A 26158-nucleotide genomic window follows, 5' to 3' on the forward strand; every position below is an offset into this window, starting at 1 on the left:
AATTAACATTTGGTGCGACCATTCTTTGCGTTTACAGCAGCTTTTGCCCTAGATGCACTTGCGCAAAATTTTTCAGGTAGCTTTGCAGGTAGGTCTCTTGAAGCATCTTGGAGACGTTGCCACAGTTTTTCTTGATTTACTCTGTTTCAGTTTGTTGATTCAGATTAGATCAGTGTGGAGCACTGGCTGTTGTCAGACTCCTTGTGCAAACAAAAATCTCACTAGATTATTGCAATTAATGGCAAACAGAATGTTTGGAAATGTAAACCGATATTTTTTTACTGACACACTACAGCAAAAGATAGAAATAACGTACTTTAAACCATTTTTTAGCTGGTGAAAATACTAGTGGCCTAAAACTTTTGCACAGTACTGTATCTTGAGAAGTTTTGTGATGTGCGAGACACTGAAATCAGTTGATTACATACAAAAAGAGTTAAAAATCAGCACAATCCAATTAAGAATGGCTGTTGAAAATGGAGAACAATTATAATATTTTTTGTTCTGGGTTCTATAAAAGGTCTACGTAACAAATCCAGACGAAACGCCTGCTGAAAATGTGGAAGTGGAGGTCCAACCAGGAGGATCCAGTCATCCAACAAGAGCCAATGGCATTGCGAAGTTTACCATCAACACTCAGGAAGACATTTCTACACTGGAGATCACTGTAAGACCTGCCATCTCAGCCGCACTCATGTTTAGTCAGTTTCACTGGTGATCTAGTGGAAAATAGATCAGTTAACATTTGTTGAACATGCAGCGCAGCTAACCGGATGTGGCACATCAGAAAACAGTGTACTTATTCTTCCAGGCAAAGACCAAAGATTCAGACCAGCAGGCACTGAAAAAGATGACGGCTCAGGCCTACAAGCCCAAAGGCGGCTCCAAAAACTATTTGGACATTGGCATTGATGCTGCGGAGCTTCAGATTGATGATCAAGTAAAAGTTTATCTAAACGCTGGAAAAAGTCCAGGATTCAGAGATCAAGATTTCACCTACATGGTAAAGATTATGGTTATTTCCTATTCGGCTGCACCGCCCGCCGGTGTTTGGAACTTTATAGATGTCAAAAATGCTGTTAAACTGTCTGTCTAATTTTCAGATCTTGAGTAAAGGCCAGATTGTAAAAGTAGACAGGTTTAAGAGGAAAGGACAATCTCTAACGGCTCTGTATGTACCTGTAACCAAAGACATGGTGCCGTCCTTCCGCATTGTGGCATATTACCATGTGGGCTCATCTGAGGTGGTGTCTGATTCAGTCTGGGTCGACGTGAAGGACACATGCATTGGAAAGGTGTGTCTACCATCACAAGAAACAGGTGATGTGTCAAGCAATTAGGTCTGTTTTTCTGACACAGCACGTCTTGGTTTAATAACAGCTCCAGATTAAGGTGAAGGACAAGGATAATTACTATGGCACAGGGGATGAAGTCAAGCTGCAGATAACTGGAGATCCCGGAGCTAAAGTTGGTCTGGTGGTGGTTGACAAGGCTGTACATGTCCTTAACAAGAACAGACTCACTCAGACAAAGGTGAAAGAACTTCTTAAGACTTCAAAGCAAAAACAGCTCATGGCTGTTTCTGGCATAATATGTACATAACTGATGTTTTTTTTTTTTTTTTGTCCTAGATCTGGGACAGCATAGAGAAACATGACATTGGCTGTACGGCAGGTGGGGGAACGGACAGTATGGGTGTTTTCAGTGATGCAGGTCTGATGTTTGAGTCCAACACTGCAGGAGGAACCAAAATCAGAACAGGTTTTGTTTAGTTTTTTTTAATTACCCCAAAACAAAACAAAACAAAACAAAACAATGAGGTGGTCAAGTAGCCAACTTTATAGTTAACCACCATTTTGGAACATATTTGTTTAGGTTTACTACATAAATCTTGCTACTGGGCTCTTGGGTACTTTAAACTCTCTGAGTGATTTGGACAGTATTTTAATTTATTCAAATGAATTGTCCTCTAGTGCCTGATTGTCCCGTCCCTGCAAAGAGAAAACGAAGAGCTGAGAGTCTCCTGCAGATCACAAGTACACTGGGTGAGAAGCTTCTTACTCAGATTTTACTCTTACAATTCAAATCAGAAAAAAAGGAAAGGGCATTTTTGGCTGTGTTAAAGAGTCTTTATCTTTTTAGGTCACTGAAGAACTTTGCTTTTCCACCCAGAAGTTTTCATGTTTTCAGACTTTGTCTTCTCAGCTGGTAAATACTCTGGTGAACTGAAGCAGTGCTGCGTTGATGGAATAAGGAACAATAAACTCGGCTACACATGTGAACGGCGAGCCACATACATCATGGACGGACCAGAATGTGTCAAAGCCTTCCTACACTGCTGCAACGAGATGAAAAACCATAGACATGTTAAGACTGAACAAGAGGAGCTAATTCTAGCTCGTAGTAAGTGTTTTCATAGATTAAGATTGTCACAATAATTATGTCACATGCGGGGGTGCTGTAAGGGGGAGAAAGGTTAGGCCTGACCCCCAATTATCTTATGTGTCCTTTTGCTCTAAAAGGTCTATTCTCTCACTTTTTTTTTTATCTGTTACAACAGGTGATGAAGATGATGAAGATTATAATGAATCTGAAGAGATTGTGTCACGTACGCAGTTCCCTGAGAGTTGGCTTTGGGAGGACATTGAGCTATGTGAGAATTGGTGAGTAGGAGACATTTAGACAAAAGCTGTAAGCTGAGCCCCATTCCTACTCTTCCTGACTTGCAGCAAATAATTGATCTCATTTGGCATAAACCATGTGACTTTTTTGTATTCCAGTCCAACACCACTCACAGAAAAAGTGATCCTCATGAAAGACTCTATTACTACCTGGCAGATCTTAGGTGTCAGTTTGTCACCAACTCTTGGTAAGTTGAAGCTGCAAATGCAACGTCTGAAAATCATCATCATCATCCTCATCATCATCATTATCACCCAGGAGCTGTTACTTTAAATCCTTCTGTGTGTCTGTGTTCCTCCTCAAAGGCATATGTGTGGCAGAACCAGAGGAGATAGTTGTTTTTAAGAATTTTTTCATTGACCTCAAGGTGCCTTACTCAGCTGTCCGTGGTGAACAACTGGAAATCAAAGCCATTATTCACAACTACACCAAAAAGAAGCAGAAGAAGGTAGATCAGATCTGATATTGAAAATGCTTTCAGAATTTATCATTTAAAATTAAAACCATGTGCAGAATTATGTCAAATTATTTCCTAATGACAACATACATGGATCCTGGGGAGAATCATTTGAGGTTTTTGTAGGATGCTGTCCTGTGCTAAAACAGAAATCATCATCACACATTTCAAATGTGTGTACTCTGTAAGAAGTTTCCTCTGTGTCAAACAAACTTAGGGTACGTTCTGTTTTTAGTACATTGTTGTCATGTAAATGGCCTGAAAGTGCAAACTTTTGAAAATGGTTATCTAAGAGTTTAAGGGTTTCTAACACACATTTTGTAGAAAATGATATCATGTAAATGTCCCGTCAGTTCCTGGAGGGCCACAGCATTTAGCTCCAACTCTGATTCAACATATCTGAATCAGTTTATCAAGGTTGAAAACTAAAGATAGGTGTGGAGCAGGTTGGAGCTGAACTCCGGTCCTGGAGAGCCGCAGCCCTGCATAGTTCAGCTCCAACCCTAATTAAAACTCACCTGCCTGTAGCTTTCTAGTAACTCTTCAGACCTTGATTAGCTTGTTCAGGTGCGTTTGATTAGGGTTGAGGCAAAACTATGCAGGGCTGCGGCTCTCCAGGACCAACGTTCACCACCCCTGAATTAGACCAATGGTCCCTATTCCAGTCCTGGGGGACCCTCATTTTGCACGTCTCCCTAATTTAACACACCTAAATGAGATCATCAGCTCGTTAGTTCTGTTCATGGATCTCTCTCCTAATAAGCTGATGGTCTAACCACTGAGTAAGACAACCCTGCTCTAGTTTTTTGTTTATTTTGGCAATATTAGATATTAGCAATTTGTGTCTCACTGTACCGTTTTAACCAGGTGCGTGTGGACTTTATGGAGACAGAAGACGTTTGCAGCTCTGCCAGTAAGAAAGGCAAATACAGAACAACAATATCTGTTGACAAAGACTCCAGCGTAGCGGTTTCATATGTGATAATTCCCATGGCACTGGGAAATCATGTTATTGAGGTAAAAGCTGCAACAACTGATTCAGCTGATGATGGAATAAAGAAGACGCTGAGGGTGGTGGTATGTCAATTTAAGCACTTTTGTTGCAGTTGAATTGGTTATTTGTAAATTTAATGTTCAATAGATGTTTGTCATATTTTCAGTAGATAAAATAGAGCACTACATGTAGTTATCTCCTTAATTTTCCCTTTCAGTCTGAGGGTGTGCGGGCTGAACTTCACCATACATCCTTGGAGCTCAATCCTGCTAAGAATGGTGAGATGAACCACACTATAACAGTAGCTGTGTTACACTTCCATTATACAAAACTACACTTCCAACCAGGGCTGCACAATTAATCGAAATAAAAGGTTGTGATGCATATTTCACAGTTGTGCTCAATGTGTCCTCCAGCTGCAAGTATGAATCGAATACATTACAGGTGTTGTATTATGCTTACTCCATCCAATTTTGGGTAAAATATGAAAAATAATACTTCTGTATTATATAGAAATCTGAAGTAAACATTACATTTTATATTTCTCTCCAGTGTGAAATAAATAGTGTTATTAATAATGGAAGTGTTATCACAATAGTAATAGTTCTTATTTTGTTTAATATTTAGTAACGATAGTAAGAATCATCATAATCATTATTAGTCATATTAAGATACAAGCACAAAATGTTGGACTAAATCATGCAGCCCTACTTTCAACAAAATATGGGGAAAAAAACACTATGAATAGCATTATAGTTCCAGCCAGTCAGGAGAGATCACAATCAACTTCTGCTCTTGCCTTATCTATACTCATCAAAACTGTAAAAATATAATTAGAAAATGACTCATGACTCCTCCTCCAACTTGCTGTTTTTATCCGTTTCTCATCCCAAATTGAACAGGAGAAAAACCTTTAGTTCTTAGAGCTGACGTACCAGCTGATTGGCTTCCAGACACACCTGCTAGCACGTACATCACAATTACTGGTAAGGAAAAAGATGTTTTCAAGAATATGTAGTGATTATTTCTTTGATGTTGAATGCATGATTTATTTAAAGAGAGAAGCCCATATACACAGTCACCTGATTCCATCTCTATATTCCTCCATATCCACAACACTTTTTAGCACTTTCTTTAGATCTACCAGTTGTAAGGCCTTTTTGTAGACAGAAACACTGTCCTTCCAATTCAAAATACCTCTAGTTTGTTTTCTTCCAGCTGCAGTCTATTTTCCAGGATGCTCTTTCTAGGGCACAAGTGTGCTCAATGAGTTGCAACGAGTCAGTAAGATTATTTATAAAGCAATCTTTAGTGGTAGAAGTAGAGACGCACCAGTCGACTGACTAGGCCAGACGCTAAAGGTGGACAAGGAGAAAATACTGTATACGGCAGAGCAGCTCCAAAAAAAATCAATTACATCTTGGATAGACTGAGGATCAGTAAGTTAAAAGCAAATTTTCATTTTTGAGTAACTTAAGTCTATTTGAAAAACACTTTGCAATAATTTTACAGTCTGTACATTCTCACACAACACAATGAGGTTGAAAATGAACAGACAAATAACAGCAACAACATAAAATAAAATAAAATAAAAAATAATAATAATAAAAAAAAATAATAAAAAAAGAGCAGTACAAAAAAGAAATGTATGTCATACTGTAGCATCCTTTTAACAGTTGTGGGGATTTCTCTAGATGGGCATTGTCGCTAACCAATGTATTGATCAATGTGAAGTGGAGCATCAGATCAAAGACTACTGAAATACCAAGATGGTGCACCCATATCTATGTTCATATCTATGACGAATCACGCAGATGCAGAGCTACTCCATAGCAGTTCCTATCTGCACCAGTCTGAAATAGTATAAAAACTTATTATAGGTGTACCGTAGTGATTCAGGATAAGCCAAATACACAGTTTGGGGTAACGCTTTAGATTACAACCCGCAAAGAACTACGTAAGTAAACTGAATTTACGGTGTATGTTTCTGCAATTATAGTGTACCTATAAAGAACGTACATGTAGGTATAAGGGAATTAAATTTGGGTAGTAAGGGAGTAACAAACCAGATACGCAACTTGCAAAGAACTATATAAGTATACTGAATTTACGGTGTACGTTTCTGTAATTATAGTGTACCGTATTAGTACGTATGTGTAGGTATAAGAGAACAACAGGCAATGTTACGTTTTGATAAATCGGGGGTAACAACCAGATATGCAACCTGCAAAGAACTGCGTAAGTAAACTAAAGTTACGGTGAATGTTTCGTATTTATATTGTACCTACGTGTAAGTATAAGGGCGCAATATGTTACGTTTGGGTAATAACGGGGTAGCAAACAGATATACAAATAATTTACAATGGAATTACTTAAAAACTTAACAGGTACCTGTTCTATTAAATCGTAAGTCTGGTGTATCTATACGTAAGCTTTTTAAAATTACTGGGAAATTATACTCTTGTTCCATGTAGTTACAGGGTAAGTGTGCCCTCTGCGGGCTGTAAATTAAAGTAGCGATTGTTCCCCTCTTGTTCAAGGAAGTTACAGGGTAGGTTCAATACATAATAACACAAAATCTGAAAATATATCTACAAATATTTTTTTATAGTCGTTAATCCCACTTCTACCTCTAAAGCTAACGTTAACTATGACTGAACAGTAATAAAAATATAAAAAACAGGAAAGTGCAATCACAATCATTTATTTATTGCAAAAATGTCAACAGCCATACAAAAAAGTAATCCAAATAACGATGCAGCCGCAGTCCTCTCCGGCGGAATACAGTAGGTTTGAGGTGCAGTAGAATGAGAGCAGAATTTAAACTGTTAATCGCTGAAAATATTATCCAGATTATTGTCTTGATCCACTCCTCGAAGGCGCCCGCGCGTCATTCCAACACATCTCACCAGAAACACGGAATGTCGTAATCTGTGACGAATGCAGGCGAGAGCCAATGAACGTCCGATTTTCCTGTTGCAAATGCACTTTAGCACGGGTTTACGGCTGTTGCTGCTGGACTCGCTGCTAGAGATGGAGATGAGGATCGCCGGACAAAGCCTTGAATTTGGTTCTGGTCCTCGCAAATCGTATGGACTCTGAAGATCTGGGTTACAGCACACAAATAAAATGGTTTAATTTGTAATTATGATGCGTGTTCGGTGTATTTTATGGTTCTATTGTTAGTCACAGCATGTTAGAGAAAACGCCTTTGTGTTCCACCACGGCAAACGAAGTTAATATTACATGAATGATTAAACGATTGCAGAAATATTATTTAAGGGTGTAGTCATGATAACATTATGTAGACCTATTCTTGGAAACGAGCTGGCAACAGAAATCACACAGAACAGAATGAAATGTTATAATTTCATATTAAGTAAACGTTAAATGTTTAGATGATGTAAATATGTCAGTATTGTACATTTAGTGTCTGTAAAAATGTAAATAAATGTACATTTTGTAGAACCACATTTTACGTCGCGTTGTTATATGTATTGAACCTACACTGTAACTTCGTTGAACAAGAGGGGAACAATCGCCACTTTAATTTACAACCCGCAGAGGGCACAATTACCCTGTAACTACATGGAACAAGAGTATATTTTCCCAGTAATTTTAAAAAGCTTACGTATAGATACACCAAACTTACGATTTAATAGAACAGGTACCTGTTAAGTTTTTTAAATTAATCCATTATAAATTATTTGTATATCTGTTTGCTACCCCGTTATTACCCAAACGTAACCTATTGTTCCCTTATACTTACACGTAGGTACAATATAAATACGAAACATTCATCGTAACTTTAGTTTATTTACACAGTTCTTTGCAGGTTGCATATCTGGTTGTTACTCTCTATTACCAAAACGTGACATATTGTTCCCGTATACCCACATGTACGTTCTTGAATAGGTACACTATAATTACAGAAACGTACACCGTAAATTCAGTATACTTATGTAGTTCTTTGCAGGTTGAATATCTGGTTTGTTATCCCCTTATTACCCAAATATAACATATTGTTCCCTTATACCTACATGTACGTTCTTTATAGGTACACTATAATTACAGAAACATACACCGTAAATTCAGTTTACTTATGTAGTTCTTTGCGGGTTGTAATCTAAAGCGTTACCCAGTTTGGAAAATGGATTCATGATGTGCTCGCTTATTACTGAATACATTTTACAAATTTTGAAAAGTTAAGGACTGCAACTTTAAATGTGAATGTGGCAAGCAGTTTATCAGATTTCAGAATTTCTCCATAGTAGATGGGACTTGGTCTTGCATGCCAGAAATGACTGCCTAGAGGTGTTGCAAATATGGCCGCTGACTTTGGTCTGAGACTTGGGTCATTCAGCTTTTTCCCCCGGTGACGCATTGCTCGTCCACTGAACCGTCATGTGCCACCACATACTTGCGTAGCAATGTAGCCTGCACTGATGTCTCTATCTCCACTACACAGTAAAATCCACAGAGTAAAAGTAACTCTATTCAGAGAACATTTGGTCCCTCTCTAAATAGAGTTAAATTAACACTGAAACAGAGTTAAAGTTGATCAGATAATTAAGTGATCAATTAAAAGGTGATTGAGCATTAGTGATGAACACCTGCTCTTAACAAGCAGAATCAATGAAGAAAAGAGAAACACAAGAACTACAAGTGATTCAGCCTCAGATTAAATCAACTGAAATAAAATAAGTAATTAAATCCCTCAAGATCTCAGCAGATGATGATTAAACAACTCCACTAACAGCTTCACTCATTATTAACCAGACTGACTTTATTTTTGTCACACGTCTACAGAAGCTCTTATTTAGATTTACAGAGGATCAAAAGTTGTTGTTTTAGTGGTTAAAATGACGCTACCATCATGGAGATCAGCATTTGTTTTAGTTTAGCTCTTGACCCTTCAGTTTTTGGGTTAGATCTCTGTTTAACTGTATGTGTAATGTTATAAAACAGAATGGTCAATGCTTTAAATTAAGCACATTTTAATTGACTTCTTATGTTGAGATGTTTATTGTGAGATGATTTGATTACATCCAGGATAACTTTTTCTCAATTTATGCATTTAGATAACCATAACCTACCCTGTAAAACTTCAACACTGAAAAAATAAAAAAAGCTATGATGTAATATTAAACAAAAAGTAAACAGCACTGTTATTCAGAGACACACAATCATCAAGTACCAGCATCTGAATCTCAACAATGGTGACAACCAACAAACTGCTTCATGCTGCAATGCATGCTGGGTAACAACACAGTAAAAACTCCCATCATGCACTGCAGTATGAATAATTATTGTCACCACTGTTGAGGATCATATCATAAGTGTTCATGTCTAAAATCCTGAGCTGATACACCTCTTTTTTTTTTTTTTTTTTTTTTCAAAATTGAAGCTTTATGGTGGTGGCTGTTTAATAGGAGCTTTTTTCAGCAATATGCCCATAAATAAACCAAAGAGAAAGATCGATAACATTCACACAAATGAGCTATAAGCAGAAAGTGTAAAACAATCTGTTGCTTCAAACGTTTGAGTCAGCAATACATAAATGTTTGCTGTGAAACAAAATTATAATTGCTTAGAAGCAAAATTATTGTAAGTTATTAAAAGGGTCAAGAGACAAACTAAAGCAAACCTTGACCACAATTATGGTGGCATTGTTTTTTTTTTTTTTTTTTTTTTTTTTTTTTTTTTTTTATTATTATTATTATTACAATTAAGCCAGTCTGCTTAGTAATGAGTGAAGCTGGTGATGCTGTTTGTGGAGTTGTTTAATCAGATTTTGAGAGATTTAATGTCTTATTTTATTTCAGTTGATTTAATCTGTGGCTGAAATCAGTTGTAGTTCTTGTGTTTCTTTTTTCTTCATTGATTCTGCTTGTTAAGAGCAGGTGTTCATCACTAATGCTCAATCACCTTTTAATTGATCACTTAATTATCTCTTTAACTTTAACTCTGCTTCAGTGTTAATTTAACTCTGTTTAGAGAGGGACCAAATGTTCTCTGACTAGAGTTAATTTTACTCTGTGAATTTTACTGTGTACTGATAGCCTGTTGACAGCCTCCAAAAGAATATTCAGGCCCATTGTTTACAGGGACTTTAAAGTCTGTAAACCTTAATTACTATTTAAGCTGCCAGTTAAAAATCTACCAAACACATCATAGTGTTAACAGTGTTGCATAAATGACAGCTCATCCTAACATTCCCCACCTGCTTTCCTCTTTGATTCATCCAGGTGAAGAGATCACTCAGACAGTTGAGCAGGCCATCAACGGAAGCTTCATGGGTCGTCTTATTGTCCAACCCAGTGGATGCGGAGAGCAGAACATGGTCGCTATGACTTTACCTCTCATTGCCACTCATTATCTGGACAACACCAATCAGTGGGAGGCTGTCAGCATGGACCGCCGTACTGAAGCAACTAACAAAATCAGCACAGGTCAGCAGGAAACAAAATATATGAAGAATCAGAAATAAAATCAAAAGGCACTCTGAAAGAAACTCTTCAGAAACTGGAAATGTAAATTCATAAGGAATTTAAATGTAATGTTTACACTTCAAATTGTTTCAAAAGCTGAAATAAATGCATAGATAATACAGTAAAAATTCTTTCTTTATTAAGGTTATCAAGGTCAGCTGAAATTCAGGAAAGACGATGGATCTTACGCTATCTGGAAAGAAATGCCAAGCAGCACATGGTAAAATATTTCTTTTTAAAAGCATTTCCATGCCCACTTTCTCCTGTCATATATTATTGTTTCATATTTTTTCTGATTAGTAGTAGCAAATTATTGCTTGTTGATAATTTGAAGTTGTTTCTGTTTATTAAAGGTTGACAGCATATGTGGCCAAAGTCTTCGCAATGGCCAGTAACTTAATTTCTATAGATGAGGATGTGATCTGCAGTGCTCTCAAGTGGCTGGTTCTGCACAAACAACTGCCAGATGGCTCCTTTAAAGAGGATCATCCTGTATACGACAGCGAGATGGTGGTAGGTTGAATGTGGCTGTGACTGACTGCATTTAAACTCATCTGTGGAGGAGTTGCAGTGACTTAAAAAAATAGAAAATACATTCTGTTTATTTGTGCTTTATTCCAGGGTGGTGTAAGAGGCCAAGATGCCGACGCCTCTCTGACGGCTTTTGTCCTGATTGCCATGCAAGAGGGCAGAGAGATCTGTGCTGGATCAGTTGGTGTAAGTACACCTCTTACATCATCAATGAACAGTTGCTTTTTTCCACTATTCCTCTTAATATCTTACACATACTTTTATAGAGTCTGCATGAAAGTATCAGGAAGGCTGTTTTCTTGTTAGAACGTCAACTTCCAAAACTGAGCAATCCTTATGCTGTTGCGATAACGTCCTACGCCTTGGCCAATGCCGGCAAACTCAATAAAGACATCTTGATGAGCCATTCCACCAAAGGACAAGGTCAGTCACACAAACATCAAAAATGCTTCATACAGCATGCAGAGGTGAGGGACTTGAGATGAAAATTTAAAGGTGCTGTATGTACAGTAATTTGTTTTGTCTTACTGTACTAAAGCATAAAAATTTAATGTTTGCAGATACAGTATTTAAAAAACATTGTAAACGGTCACATGCATGTTTCTTTGAAAAACAATGTTACAAAGTTGGCAGAACTTGCTCCTTACCGAGAGAGTGTGGCAGCGAAATGGTGCTCTTCTTTATAGCAGCTAAGAAGAGCAGCTTGCCCTTTTAAACAGTACCTTAAAAAGGAAAAAGATAGCAGAAAACCCACTAGACTGGCAGCCTAGTTGCCAGATTGCAGCAAACATGGTGTACTGCAGCCATAGAAGCGAGCTAAAATGGTTTCAATCACAGATTCTACCTGGCCTTAAAGCTTTAGCATCCATTAAAATTCTAAATCACAACAGCATAAAAGCTCAATAAATCAACTCATCAGTTTACACACTGAAAAAAATGATTCTGACCCCTTGTAAATGTTCCATGTTTTTATCTGGTTAATTTCACTGATTTTAATGTGTTATTTAATCCTACTTATTTTTTATTATTAATTTTCAAATTCACTGCCCTTGTTTAAAACAAGTTAATTTCATTCAATTAAAAGTAATTAGAAAAAAATAAGTTTCATTTAATTTCCATATACACTCAAAAAAATATTTCAGCCCTAAACTTAATTCAATTACATACATCAGTTCCATGCATTTAGATTACATAGTTTTAATTTAAACAAATCAATTAAACTTAATGTAATTCAAATACATCAGTCTTACGTAAATGAAACAGGTAAAGTTTATGTAACAGTTCCCAGTGTTAAACAAACCCTGCTCAGTGTTCATGTGTTTCCACACTACAGAGTGTTCAAGTAGCATTGACACAGTGTTGGAGTTAAGGAGATCATTATGTCATGATTGACCAATAATGATGAACACCTGCTGTTTACAAGCAGAATCACAGAAGGAAAGAGAAACACAAGAATCAGACACAGCCAAAGATAAAATGAACTTTAATATAATAAATTTAATATACATTAAATCTCTGATTAAACAACTCCACAAACATTACAGTTTGGCTTGATTTCTGTCATATATCTACAAATATTATTTCAGAACATCTAAACAGAGGTTTAGATGTTTTATATATATATATATATATATATATATATATATATATATATATATATATATTTTATGTTTCAATTGACCTCACCATCATGGCGATCAGGGTTTACTTTAGTTGGACTCTTGACTTTTTATTTTTTTTTGGCTGCTATAATTATGTGTATGAAGCACATCTATTACAGCAAAATAACAAAGCCAAAACGACGTCTGATTAGATGTTCTTGGTTAATTTTTATTTGTGGGGAAATCACTAACATCCAGTGGCCTGATGCACTGATCTCATGCAGTGGTTAGTCTATTATTTTCATAATGTTTACAACAAGTGTATGAACTATTATGGATGTTTATCTTATACACTAAACCTTAAAATCTACGGTGTCCTTTTGACACACACAGACATCAAGAATCAGCATTTGAATCTCAACAATGGTGACATTCAACAGCTGCATGCTGGGTAACAGCAGATTATAAAACTCACCCATGACTCCCAGCATGCAGCTGTTGAATGTCACCATTGTTGAGATTCAAATGCTGATTCTTGATGTCTGTGTGTGTCTAAGTAATGCTGGAGATCTTAAAGTAGTAATAGTAAGAGTTCATACAACTATTGTAAATATCATGAAACTAAGAGATAAACCATAGAACGATATCAGCAAATCAGACCACTGGATGATGATTACACCATCAATAATAATTAACCAAGAACATTTAATAAGGCCCTCCCCTTGTTTTTTTTTTGGCGCTATAACAAATGTGCTCTGTAAACACAATTACAGCAACCAAAGAACAAAAAAATTATATTAAGAAAGTGAAGGCTCAAGAGCCCAACTAAAGTAAACCCTGTTCGCCATGATGGTGAGGTCAAATGAAACTTTTTTTTTTTTTAATAAAACATCTAAACCTCTGTTTAGATGTTCTCAAATAATATTTGTGGATATATGACAGAAATCAAGTCAAACTGTAATGTTGTTTGTGGAAAAGAGATTAATAAACTCAATGTATAAAATATAAGTACAACCAATTTATAAAATATAAGTAAACTCAACTTATAAAATATAAATTCTCTCAACTTAAAAAATATATCTGGATTTAGATAAATTTATTTTGTGCAACCCCTTGACGTAATAAAATTAAGTAAATTCAACATAACATTTTTTTCAGTGCAGGCTTGTCACCTCCCATTGCATTTGTGTTCGTTGTGTTGCATGTTCTCAATCTGACAACCCAATACCCATTCCCAATACCAGATGAGCCATAAGCAGCAAGCGTATTTCAAGAACAGTCAGATGGCCTTGAACAACAGCTTAAACATTAGCTTCTTGCTGTTAAAGTTTAACTGGGTACCAGCACTTGCAGTAACAACCAATAGCTAAAAGCAACAGCAGATCTAGCAACAAACGTGATACTGAACACTAGATAAGCCTCAACAAGCAAGCAAAATCCCAATACCCTGATAGCTTTAAAGCAAGACCTTCTGCAATAGCATGGACTGGGGCAGCATGCCCTTTGCAGGAGAAGAAAAGCAGTAAAGGGGTATTCTTCTTTAATAAGCAGCTGGGAAGAGCAGCATGCCCCTTTAATGCCGTACAGCATATGGTCAATAACTGAAGTTTAGGCAACAAGCATTTTGCCATCCCAAATGCGGTTGTAAACGATCCCAGCCAAGGAAGAAGGGTCTTATCTAGCAAAACAGTTGGTTATTTTCTGAAGAAAATACAATTTAAATACTTCTTAATCTCAAACGCTTATCTTGTCTTGCTCTCCCTGAACTCTGTGTATTCTGGCTCAAGACAGTTAGGATATGTTGAAAAACTCTGATCGTACTTTCTCCCTCAACTTCAAAAATAATTTAAAAATCATCCTACATTACTGCAGAAGTACCCAGTCTTTGCAAAGTGAACATGCAAAGAAGATCAAACAGAAAAAGTAAAACAGCAATACAAGACGATTTTGAAGTTGAGGGAGAACATGAGATGGGAGTTTTTCGACATACCCTAACTGGCATGAAACGGAAAAAAACAGAAGTCAGGAAGAGCAAGACAAGATGAGCATTTGACATTAAAAAGTAAATAAGTGGAATAGATATGGTCTATTCTTGACAGCATTGAGATTCCTGCTCCGTTGGCAGTGGTTGGCATTTTACACATGTGCACCACCATGTCTCGTTTGAATGTGGTCTGCTTGAGGCTTGAGAGACTTGTGTCACCGCAGCAGTCTTCTCTCTCTGTCTACGTTCATCGAATGTGTACTCCGGCTCAAAAAGGTGGGGTATGGAGAGAGACTCCATCTCATTTTCTCCTACAACTTTAGAATCATCCGACATCGTTGTACCTTTTGGTTTGTAAACAGCATTTGACTTACTTGTATTTCCTTAGTCTTTCCATGTTCGCTTTGTAAACACTGGGTCTGTAGTTGCGCCTATGTTGTGCATGACCTTTCGATGTAATTCTATAGCACGTAGTGTTGTAGACGTGCATCCCGAAAGAAATGACAGATCGTTTTGCTAGATAAGACCCTACTTTCTTGGCTGGGATCGTTTAGAGCCCTTTGAAGCTGCATTTAAACTGCATTTTGGAAGTTCAAAATCGGGGGCACCACTGAAATCCATTATATGGAGAAAATTACTGAAATGCTTTTCTTCAAAACCAATTTTTTTACGACTTGCGACTTTCTATGGATGTTTTGTGTTTTAAACAGCCGGTCGGTCCTGGACTGTCCCTGGATGGCATTATCACTCACTAGAGGCGACAGCGTATGCTGTGCTAGCACTTGTGAAGGCCAAAGACTTCGATGAAGCAGGAGAGGCAGTGCATTGGCTGGCCAGACAACAGTCTTACTATGGTGGTTATGGCACCACACAGGTACACTAACACCTCATCATTTGAATAGTTTTACAGATGGTTGCACCACCATTTGACAGTAGCTGGAGCTCAGGTTGGGATAAGGATGTGCTGTTTTTATTAAAAAAAACACTAATGTCTGTGAATATTGTACAACCTCATTTGTATAGAGTAAGAACGATATATTCTGACTGAGATTCTACTCTTAGTAAAATTAACCACTGGTCTTCCATAGTATTATACATTTGTAGATCATGGGCAGGTAAAATTCATGGTACCTACCTCACTACCAGAGGTTCCGCTAGACTTTAATATTGTCCATCATTTTGATGGACAGGGTCGTGAAATTCCGTCATAATCTATTATTACCCACTATTTTAATTTTCATATTTTAATTAGAATAACACATTTAATTGCTTTTATTTTTGTACACATTTTTATTTTTAAAATAAAACTCATTTTAAATAAAACTCAATGGTGCTCACTACCATTGTAAAAAGTATCTTGTATATGGTTTATATGGTTGAAAACACTAGCCTATTTAAACACATTTAACACAAATGCACAAACGCTGCTATAGCGATTCATTTAGTAGAAGAATTGGTTCTATTTATTCGGAGTTTCAAAAAGCTTTATTTCTTCTATCATGACAATTAGGTCCGAAGCCTTGTCTGTGAATGCTTTTCTGTCCTTGTAGGCGACCATCATTGTGTTCCAGGCCGTGGCAGAGTATCGCACACAGGTAAGGGACAAACAAAACTTCAATCTGAATGTGGAGCTGTCTGTGGCAGGAAGACGCAGTCCTGAGAGATGGACTTTCAGAAGAGATAATGTGCATCTCACACGGTCAGACAGGGTGAGTATCAAAATTGTTCAAACTGGTTCAACTTCAGTATTTCAATTGAAATCTTTTTGCTGTATTTTGAGAGCTTAATTGTTCTTCATTCCAATTTTTTTATTGTCTACATCAATAGTGTTTGACCAATAAAATCTTCAGGTATCTCTATTACATCATGGATTTGATTATTCTGATGACTCGAGTACGTCTGTGTTCAATCAACAGATGGCCATAAACAAGGAGTTCACTGTAACTGCTAGAGGAAATGGAACAGCCACTCTCTCAGTGAGTGTTCATGAGTGTTTATACGGCAAGATTAAAGCAGTTGAACAGCTAATCTGAGATGTGCTGCTGTTTTCAGGTTCTGACGCTGTACTACGCCAGACCTGTTGAGAAGAAGTCTGACTGTACATTCTTTGATCTCACTGTTAAAATGGTGAATGACCCTGAAGGTAAGAATGAGTTCATGCCCTTTCTATGGCATTATCCATACATTAAAGCTTTTCACACTACGCTTAACCCCAGATTATTGTTGCTCTAAACCATATTGTTAAGCCCAGGTAAAGGCAATCAGTTAGTCCCTTTCACAAATACTTTACTGGTAAATGGCTGTTAAGAGAACATAGGTTAACAAGACCTTTTCAAAAAGAGAGTGTCTATTTACACTAAGTGCAAATAGCCTGTCTTGTTGGCAGAGGCTGATTACACTAACTCCGCCCTCCAATGCAATCTTTTTGATGCGATCACCACCTTTTGCAATAGTTTTTGTCTCTGTCCCTTTTCAAATCTCATTTCACACTGGAAAGGCATTTATTTTCGAATAAAATAAAGGAAATAATCAAAAAGTTGAAAATAAAGTATCGGGTAGGGTTGGGGTAGGTGTAGGAAGGGCTTTATTGTCCCAATTAGGTGGCATCCATATAATAATTTGAATTAAAATTAGAATTTACACGTTATTACTGCATATAATGTACTACAATACTGAGGTGCGGATGGCCACTATTTGTAATAAGTAGTATAAATAGCAGAAAATCCTGCCATTTTAACATAGTGTAAATAGAATTGCTAGATGCTAGATGCTATTTACACTAAATAAAAATAGCAATTATATGCTATTTACACTAAGTGCAAATAGCTATAGATTCTATTTACACTATGTTAAAATAACAGAAGCCAGATTCAAAACTGAGTCGACTGCGTCGAAAAGAGTAGAACACATGCTTTATCCTCTGCACCACTAAAGCTGATGATTAATAGTCATCTTTTGTAGTGTTGTTGACTAGTCCAATCACACATTGGTGGGCAGAGTTAGTGTAAATAGTCTCTGCCAACAACATGGCTATTTGCACTTTGCACATTAGATTGGACAGAAAACTGTGCAGCTTTTAAATGTAATTTCCAGTGATTGACAGAGTTTACTGTTATTTTGGTACTCAGGATTTACCAGGATTGTGTGAAGGGGCTAATGACACTGGCAACTCTGCGTTTAATGCCTGTGTATTACTGTTGAATTGTAATTATTTAAACATTTTATTTTCATATTCTCTTAAGCAAGGGAAGGCCTGACAAAATACTTTTGATTCTCTTTAGCAAAACAAGGAGCCATTGCAAGCTACAACTTCATTATGGAGTTCTTGTATGTAAACACATCCTAAGAAGTTTGTTTTTATGTCAAGACAACATTCTTTTGATATAATTAATTAGCATGTGCTTATTTAGGCTGTTTTCACACTTGGTTTGTTTACTTGGTTGGAGCCCAAGTTCAGTCCCGCCTCACTTTTCCCACATTGGCGGTATGTTTGCGTCATGAAGTGACTACTAGTGACAGCTGGATACCATTGTGATTGGATAATGACTCCGGTGGAGACTCCAGTTTAACTGTGTTCTGACAAGGATGCAACTCGCTGTACAAAGACAGTTTATTTAGAGACAAACAGCTCTGCATTACTGCAATATAATTTTGAGATCAAACAGACTCAGGTTCACACAAAAAGCTCTAGTGTGAAAACAGCCTTAAATGCAGACTGAGCAGGAGCAAAACTACAAAACCTGTTAATAAAATCTGCCCTTGATCTCCATCTTCACAGCTACAAAAATGATAAAACAGATGCCACTATGACTATTCTGGACATTGGCTTACCCACTGGATTTGATATTGAAGAAAATGATCTCAAAGAGGTATTGTGATGATAAACTTATGCTTCACAACTCTATTAAGAAGAGGAATCTGACACACATCTGCAGACAGGACATAAAGCATTTTGATCATGTCATGTTTTTGTTTTTGTTTTTTTTCTTATGTTCTTGTGCTCAGTTGTCAACAGGGAAGGAGAGATACATTCAGAAATATGAAAAGAATAAAGTGCTGTCAGAGCGAGGATCCCTCATCCTCTACTTAAATAAGGTATTTCCGTGGTGACCTGTTTATTAAAAAACATTTGTTTTGCTTACTATCACAGGATTGTTGATTTCCTAATTCTGATTGGCTAAAAGATGTTCAGAGTGCAGTAATATTCTGTAAGGCCATGCAGTCCTATGTCACTGCATATTCACCTTTTGTGAAAATTGCAGACTGCATATCAGAATTAGAAAACAAGTCACAATTCATATGCAAATATAAGAATTATTTTTTTATACAAAAATTTGTTTACATTTTATTTTGACATATTTGTAAAATGTAAAATTCGTAATTTGTGCAAATGTAAACGTGGGCAGTTTTTATTGTGCGATATGATATTTAATACCATATGATCAAATTGTTTTGATTTCTGTCTCAATAGGTTTCTCATAAAGAGACAGAAAAAATTGCTTTCAGAATGCACCAGATGCTTGATGTGGGTCTGCTCCAACCTGCTGCAGTCACAATATATGAATATTACTCACCAGGTGAGCTATTTGAGCTCTCAAATGAACATGTTCATTTTAGCCGCAGCTGCAGGTAAATGGGGAGGGCAATCACGAGGAAATTAATGAGTACTGTTTCAATTACCTTTGTGGAAATATAAATGTATAAAAATGCAATTACACTGCCAAATGCTGATGTTGTTTTGAAGTTAATAATTAGTGACGTGTTCAAGTACAACATACTGTAGCTCAGTTGTGAGCTTTATGTCTTTGATTCACTAAAAAGAATCAATTCATAAGAGTTTTTATTTATTTTTGGTCCCTAGTCCTGGTCAAAGATATTATTTCAATGTCAATTCAGTGATTTATATTCAGATCATCTTTATTTGTGGGCTTTTCTCACCAGACTTGTTATATGATGATATTGTTGAGATTAATTAAGTTATTTGCAGTAGCATTTTTAATCAGTTGACCCCCATGCATTTTTTTAGAAAAACGCTGTACAAAGTTCTACCACCCTGACAGAGAAGATGGTGCTTTATACAGACTGTGTAAAGGAGACCTGTGCCAGTGTGCAGAAGGTATCATCAGCCACAAATAATACTGTAGAGGGATCATGTCCTGTACTGTGGTATTATTGTATTTAAATCGTCACATCTACACTGTAAAAAATTGCACTGTAAAATAACAGTAATTTACTGGCAGCTGTGGTTGCCAGCATTATACTGTTATTTTATAGCTCTCTACCATTAATTTACAGCTCTTCATTTTTACAGTATGTTACCGTTATTATACCATGTGGTAACTCATTTTATTTTGGAAACCGATTGCTTCAAACCATTTGAGTTTTAAAAAAACTATTGTTTATATGGTGTTAGTACAGTGAACTTATTTAATTTGAGTCCACTAAGAAGAAATATTTCTTAATATAACCCCACAAACACTTAAAGTGTAATAAAGAAGCAATCGACTTTTACTCAAATCTTTATAGATTGTCATTAACTAACAATAGCACAGATTTGTGTAATAAAGTGCTTAGTAAAGAGATTGTCAGTATATCAGCAATTCCACAATTACTGTCTTTAAATAAAGCAGCAAAACATCAGTACTTGTGGCTCATCATTGCCTGAAGCACAAGCTCTACTCTCCAGCACAATGGTGACCCACAAAACTAAATTAAACTGACAGATCTCTCTTGTACAAAAACACATCAGTTAGACACAATCAAATATTTACTCTCCCTACCAGTTATTGACTTTGCATAATTGTTTTTCTATGAACATTCACTAATATTTTAGTGAAAATAACTTGATTTGCTTGGTAAATCTGACTGTTATGTTTTACAGTATATTACTGTTTTTTCTTAAATTAACAGTAATCTACTGGCAGCTCGGTTGCCAGCATGTTACTGTTTTTCTACAGTGTGTTGCCGTAAATTAATTACAGTTTATTACTGTTAAATTACATTTCATGCTGTTTTTTTTTTTCCATCGTACATCTTTAACCCTTTAAAACCCACAGCAAAATCCTCAGTTTTAAATGAACACTTATAATGTGTCAACACTACAGAGTGTTTGAGTAATACTGAATTAGTGCTGAAGTTAATGAGATAATTATATGATTGATCACGTTCTGATTGAGCATTAGTGATGAACACCAGCTGTTAACAAACAAAATCACTGAATGAAAGAATAACACAAGAACAACTGACTTCAGCCACAGCCTTAGATGACATCAACTGAAATAAAAGAAGACATTAAATCTCTCAAGATCTGATTGAACTCCTAAAACAGCATTAGCAGCTTCAATTATTACCACACTGACTTTATTTCTGTCAGACGTCTACAGAAGAGAGTTGCAGAGGTTTAGATTTTTTTTTTTTTTTCTTTTACTACCACGGTGGAGATCAGTGTTTACTTTAGTTGGGCTGTTGAACCTTGACATTTTAAGGTCAGTTTTAGTTTAGTTGTTGTAATTGTGTATGTTTACAACATGCTTGTTATGAGAAAAAAAAATGAATGACTACAAAGAAATCTAGAATTGTTTGTGGTTTGGTAATAACACAGGTTTTATCCAGTGTCTTTTCTTTTATTAAATATTGATATGAAATTAAAAAAAAAAAAAGAACTGAGTATGCAGATGTAAAAAAGACCTCTTTTTTTTTTTTTTTTAAAAAAAACCGAAAGCATAATTTAGATACACACATCAAGAATCATCGTATGAATCTCAACAATGGTGAGAACAAGTCATAGGTGAGGTTTTGTAGTGTGCTGATACCCAGCATGCATTGCAGCATGAAGCTTTGGATTGTCACCATTGTTGAGATTCATATGCTGATTCTTCATGTCTCTATTTGAGTATAAATGCCACAATAGTTTTAAATTTTAACTATTAAATCCTTCTTTTCTGGTTGCTACATTATCAAAAGATATCATGCTGTAACACACTTGGTGGGAAAAAAACAACAACAAATAAACACACACTCAAAAACAGACTCTTAATGAGTCTCACAAGACTCAGAACCAGTTCAGTAGATGACATTCATGCCCAACTAGACATAGCTGACATCAACTGACCAGCATTGCTGTAACTAATGCATCATAAAAACCCAGTTACAACAAATATATGTATGTTTTAATGTCAAGAGTCAGGAGCCCAATTAAAGCAAACACTGATCTCCACAATGGTATCATCAAACAAAACAATAAAACATCACCATCTAAACATCTCTTCATTCTCAATAAGATCTTCTATAGACATCTGACAGAAATAAAATCAGTCTGGTTAGAAATGCGTGAAGTTGGTAAAGCTGTGTGTTGAGTTGTTTAAATTTTCAGTTGATTTCATCTAAGGCTGTGGCTGAAGTCAGTTCTATAGTTCTTGTGTTTGTCTTGTTTCTCTTTCAATCAGTGATTCTGCTCATTAACAGCAGCTGTTCGTCAGTGTCTGAAGTCACTCATTAGTTTTCATTATCTCTGTAAGGTGGACTATATTAGTAAACTCATGTAGGGAATAGTGAATGAGGGTGTAGAGTTTGATTTTAAACACAGTCTCTGAGTGTCGATTTTGAGCGCTGTTAATTCACGATACATAGCAGCAGACTACTTTTTCGAAAATGACAAATAATACCCAGAATGCACAGTTTTAATGGAAAACAGCATGTTACTGTCAAAATTTGGCTGTTTTTTTACAGCAATTTTTAACAGTGTAGATACCAGCTGGAATAATGTTTTGCTCTGGTCTTATTTCTACTACTGTCTTCTAATTACTGCTTGACTTTGTGAATGTTTGAGTACATCTGCAAGGTGCAGCAAACTCTGGCTTTGAAAGAGCATCGAGGAACCTACAGTATTCCATGATAATGGCATTTGCATGGAAAACGTTAAACATTATTCCTGTACATAAATGAGGGGTGGGGTCTTAAGTGTGTGATAACAGGTGTGTATGTGTGTATGACATTAACGTCTCTTAACACAGAAAACTGTACCTACCAGAAGAAAAACAACCCCAAAGAAGAGGACCGTTTAAAAAAAGCCTGTGAAGGTGGCATGGATTACGGTAAACTTATTCAGTTCATGACTGTTATACATATTATTTATCACCCTCATGTTTTCATGCTGCTCTTTTTCATAGTGAATAATTGTATAATCGTTTATCTTAAATTAAAAAAAAAAAAAAAAAAAAAAAAAATCATATGTACAAGCACAAAATATAAATCATGGACAAATTACAAAAAAAAAAAAAGGACACTATTGCTCACAAAACGTGCATGTGATGTAATCACTCACTTACAGAAAAAAAAAAAAAAGAGACACAAGTAGTTTTTGTTCTTTAGAAGAAAGTAAGTCATACAGGTCTGGAAAAAAAAAAAAAAAAAAAACTTTTGACCTGAGCCTTATAGTTCTACATGCTGATAATGATATAATATATTTGACAGTTTATAATGCCACAGTGGTGGGGATGGATCTGAAACAGGAGTCTGACATCTATGACATCAGGGTGGACAAGGTGCTGAAAGAAGGTACGTTTCTTTATTCCCATCCATGTTTCTTGGCTGATCACAAAATGCATCTGAAATCTGATTCCTGTTAAATTCAGTTGTCCTCTCCTATAATGCTCCACAGAAGGCTAAACTGCATTGCAGTAGAAGTGTTTCCTAAATGCTGCTCTGTCCTTTAGGCACTGATGATGATGTTGAGGGGAATGTGAGAAAATTTCTGGCTCGTCCCGGTTGCAGAGAACATTTAGGATTGGTAAAAGACAAGTCATACCTCATCATGGGCAAATCTGTTGACCTGCCAAAGCTCGGGGGAAGGTACATGTCCAGTCTGTGTTTGCACATAACAGGATTTGTCTTTTATGCCTTTAAAGTCTACATTAGAGTAGAGTGTTGTTCATGGGTCAGAAACGTGACCGTTGTTTTCTATCAGAATGCATTTTTAGTAACCTAGAAATAAGAAATAAGATAAATATTTTACAATCAATATCTTTTGAAGCAAATTAATTGAGATTATTTCTTGTATTGTTTCAAGTCAAAAATGTGCAGGTGATGTAACTGTTAAGCAATTGATTTCTGAAAGGGTTTTTCTTTTTATCACCTTGATCATTGATCCTTCTACTTCAAATTATGCACATGCTTCATAAAGATACACAGGGCAGCTAAAGTGGCCATTATGTTTGTTTTGACTTCACTTTCTGTTGATTTTAGTCTGCAGTATATATTTGGAGAGCACACCTGGGTTGAATACTTGCCTACAAGAGAGGAAAGCCAAACTCCAGAACACAGAGATCGATACATAGGCATCTCTGTGCTTCAGAATCGCCTGACTCGATACGGATGTGCTACATAATTATATATCACCTATTTGTTGATCGCTGAAAATTAAACGTGATCTCTAGCATGTTTTTATTAAATCTAAGATAATATTGTTTGAGCCAAAATACTTTGTTGTAATTTTGTAAAAAAAGGAACACTGATTGAAACTTGAAAAATGTTCATTTCAGACGCCTGACTAATTAATAAAGGTGTGATTAAACAGTGAATTGCAAGGATGATCTGCTGAGCTGTTTTTTACCTAGACGTAAAAATGTGCTTCCACCCCTAATTCCCTAATTCCATCCCGTTTATGAAAACAAATGGTTGTCCTGCTGCTCCCACCTGTTTTGAAGTTCAGTCTGTAACTTGCATAAGAGCCAAACTCTTCACCAGCATAAGGATGTTCATCAGGGTACATCCACTCACTTTTCTGTATTCCAGTATTAGTCATGTCAACAGCTAAACGTATATATGTGTATATATGATTTTTTTAAATTATATTTTATGCTATGTCCACTCTGTAGGAAAACGTATTAAGAGAATAAAAACAAGACTTCATAATCAAGACCAGACTTTTCAAGAATTTGAGAGCTCCAGGAAACTTACACCAAATTTTGTACAAAGATTCTCAACTATGGTATGAAAAACATGAAAGATTTTATAGAGTAATATGATATGCTATTTTACTGTGTAAGGATGGCCAAAAATGGGGTTACGCACTGTAATCAATGGATCTGATGTTTCATAAAGAGAAATTAAGTATATTCATGACAGTAATATTTTAGCAACTTCTTAATACAATATATCAGTATTGATATACATTTTTTAACTGCTCACCGTTATCAGCACTTGACTCAGAGTGTTAAAACACTGAAGCTGCGTTGAGCCCTCTACACACTGCACGATTATTGGCTGTCTAAGACGAAAGATTGGCATTGTGAAACAATTGTTGCGATTTCAATCTGTGATCCTGTGTCTTACAGTGAGAGAGGGGCGCACGCAAGATGGCGCCGTGAGCACAGGTGTTGAGTTATGAGCAATAAAACGGACACTACTTTTTCAGTTTACGTTTTATTTGGGTGTTAAGTGCTTCTCGTGCACCACAGTCTGTTCAGAAACATGTCAGCTGATAATAAAGAAACAATGCTGTGACAAAGAAGAAAGAAATGGCTGCTGACACAGAAACGACGGCTAACGTCAGCTCTGCTGCTGCCTGCAATGTCCTAATCAACAGCTGTCACGACTACTATGGACCAGAAGATAAGATGGAATGTTCGGTGTTATCAGTGGAAGATTTCCCCTCGCTTCGCTCTACTCATTTGAACCCTCCCCCCAAAAAAGGCCATGGTGAGTCCACTGATGACATTGTCACAAAACTTTCTCAGCTCATCAACATGAGGTCTGATAAACTGGAGTCGCGGCGAATACTTCTCACATTAATGGTTTGAAAGAAAAGCTGAACTCCGTGTGTGATGATGTGAATGAGGTGAAGACCAAAGTTTCCCAGGTCGAGTCATCACTTTGGAAGGACAGTAATCGAGTCTGCTTCTTGGAGTCATGCGTCACAGAATTGGAACAGTACTCCAGGAGCTGGAATCTGAAATTACACGGCATGCCAGAAAGCATCGATGAGAAAAATGTGAGCAAGGAAATTATTTGCATTTGTCAGAAATTACTGCCAGAGCACAGAGATCGTCTTCCGGATGTGATTGACACAGTGCATCGTGTTGGTATGAAGAGAGTGAGTTCCACCTGCAGTGTAATCATCCAGTTCTCCTCGCGTACACTCAGAGCAGCAGTATGGGCGGCAGCCGAAAATTCTACATGTTTACGAGAAGACAGCCAGCGTTTCAGAGAGGATCTCTGTAAGGCTGACAGAGAGAGCAGGATGAAGTTGTGACCACTATAATAGCTGAGACACGGAAAAAAATTGCCTACTTTGTAGCTGGTTGTGCCTTTGTGAAGAAAAAGGAGATTTCTCCATCAGGTTGAACGATCTAAACTGAGATGAGGCTTCTTGTCTATATATATATATATATATATATATATATATATATTTGTTTAGAG

The 26158-nt window shown here is 36.5% G+C and overlaps 1 protein-coding gene across 1 annotated transcript; it reads left to right on the forward strand.

The window, feature by feature from the left end:
• The first annotated feature begins 384 nt into the window (after positions 1-384).
• LOC127161801 (complement C3-like) lies at positions 385-24328 on the forward strand. The gene is made up of 31 exons (XM_051104552.1): positions 385-667; positions 812-1003; positions 1104-1295; positions 1381-1533; positions 1632-1761; positions 1974-2045; positions 2206-2403; positions 2561-2663; positions 2781-2869; positions 2988-3130; positions 4007-4216; positions 4351-4411; positions 5036-5119; positions 10382-10585; positions 10769-10844; positions 10978-11137; positions 11246-11341; positions 11422-11578; positions 15451-15614; positions 16291-16449; positions 16657-16716; positions 16793-16883; positions 18022-18067; positions 18519-18609; positions 18746-18835; positions 19212-19317; positions 19767-19856; positions 22753-22833; positions 23213-23296; positions 23455-23590; positions 23984-24328. Exons 2-31 carry the CDS (start codon positions 851-853, stop codon positions 24123-24125), a joined length of 3621 nt encoding a protein of 1206 aa, XP_050960509.1. The 5' UTR covers positions 385-667; positions 812-850; the 3' UTR covers positions 24126-24328.
• Positions 24329-26158: the final 1830 nt, after the last annotated feature.

This window comes from Labeo rohita, unplaced genomic scaffold (assembly GCF_022985175.1).
Source record: "Labeo rohita strain BAU-BD-2019 unplaced genomic scaffold, IGBB_LRoh.1.0 scaffold_740, whole genome shotgun sequence".
NCBI lineage: Eukaryota > Metazoa > Chordata > Actinopteri > Cypriniformes > Cyprinidae > Labeo > Labeo rohita.

What these genes read in the sequence shown, in the direction of transcription:
- LOC127161801 (XM_051104552.1), top strand. Translation starts at nt 851, where the DNA reads ATGACGGCTCAGGCCTACAAGCCCAAAGGCGGCTCCAAAAACTATTTG. An exon ending in ATCAAGATTTCACCTACATG is followed by an intron (nt 1,004 to 1,103) that starts GTAAAGATTATG and finishes TCTAATTTTCAG; the next exon opens with ATCTTGAGTAAAGGCCAGAT. An exon ending in CCTGTGCCAGTGTGCAGAAG is followed by an intron (nt 19,857 to 22,752) that starts GTATCATCAGCC and finishes CTCTTAACACAG; the next exon opens with AAAACTGTACCTACCAGAAG.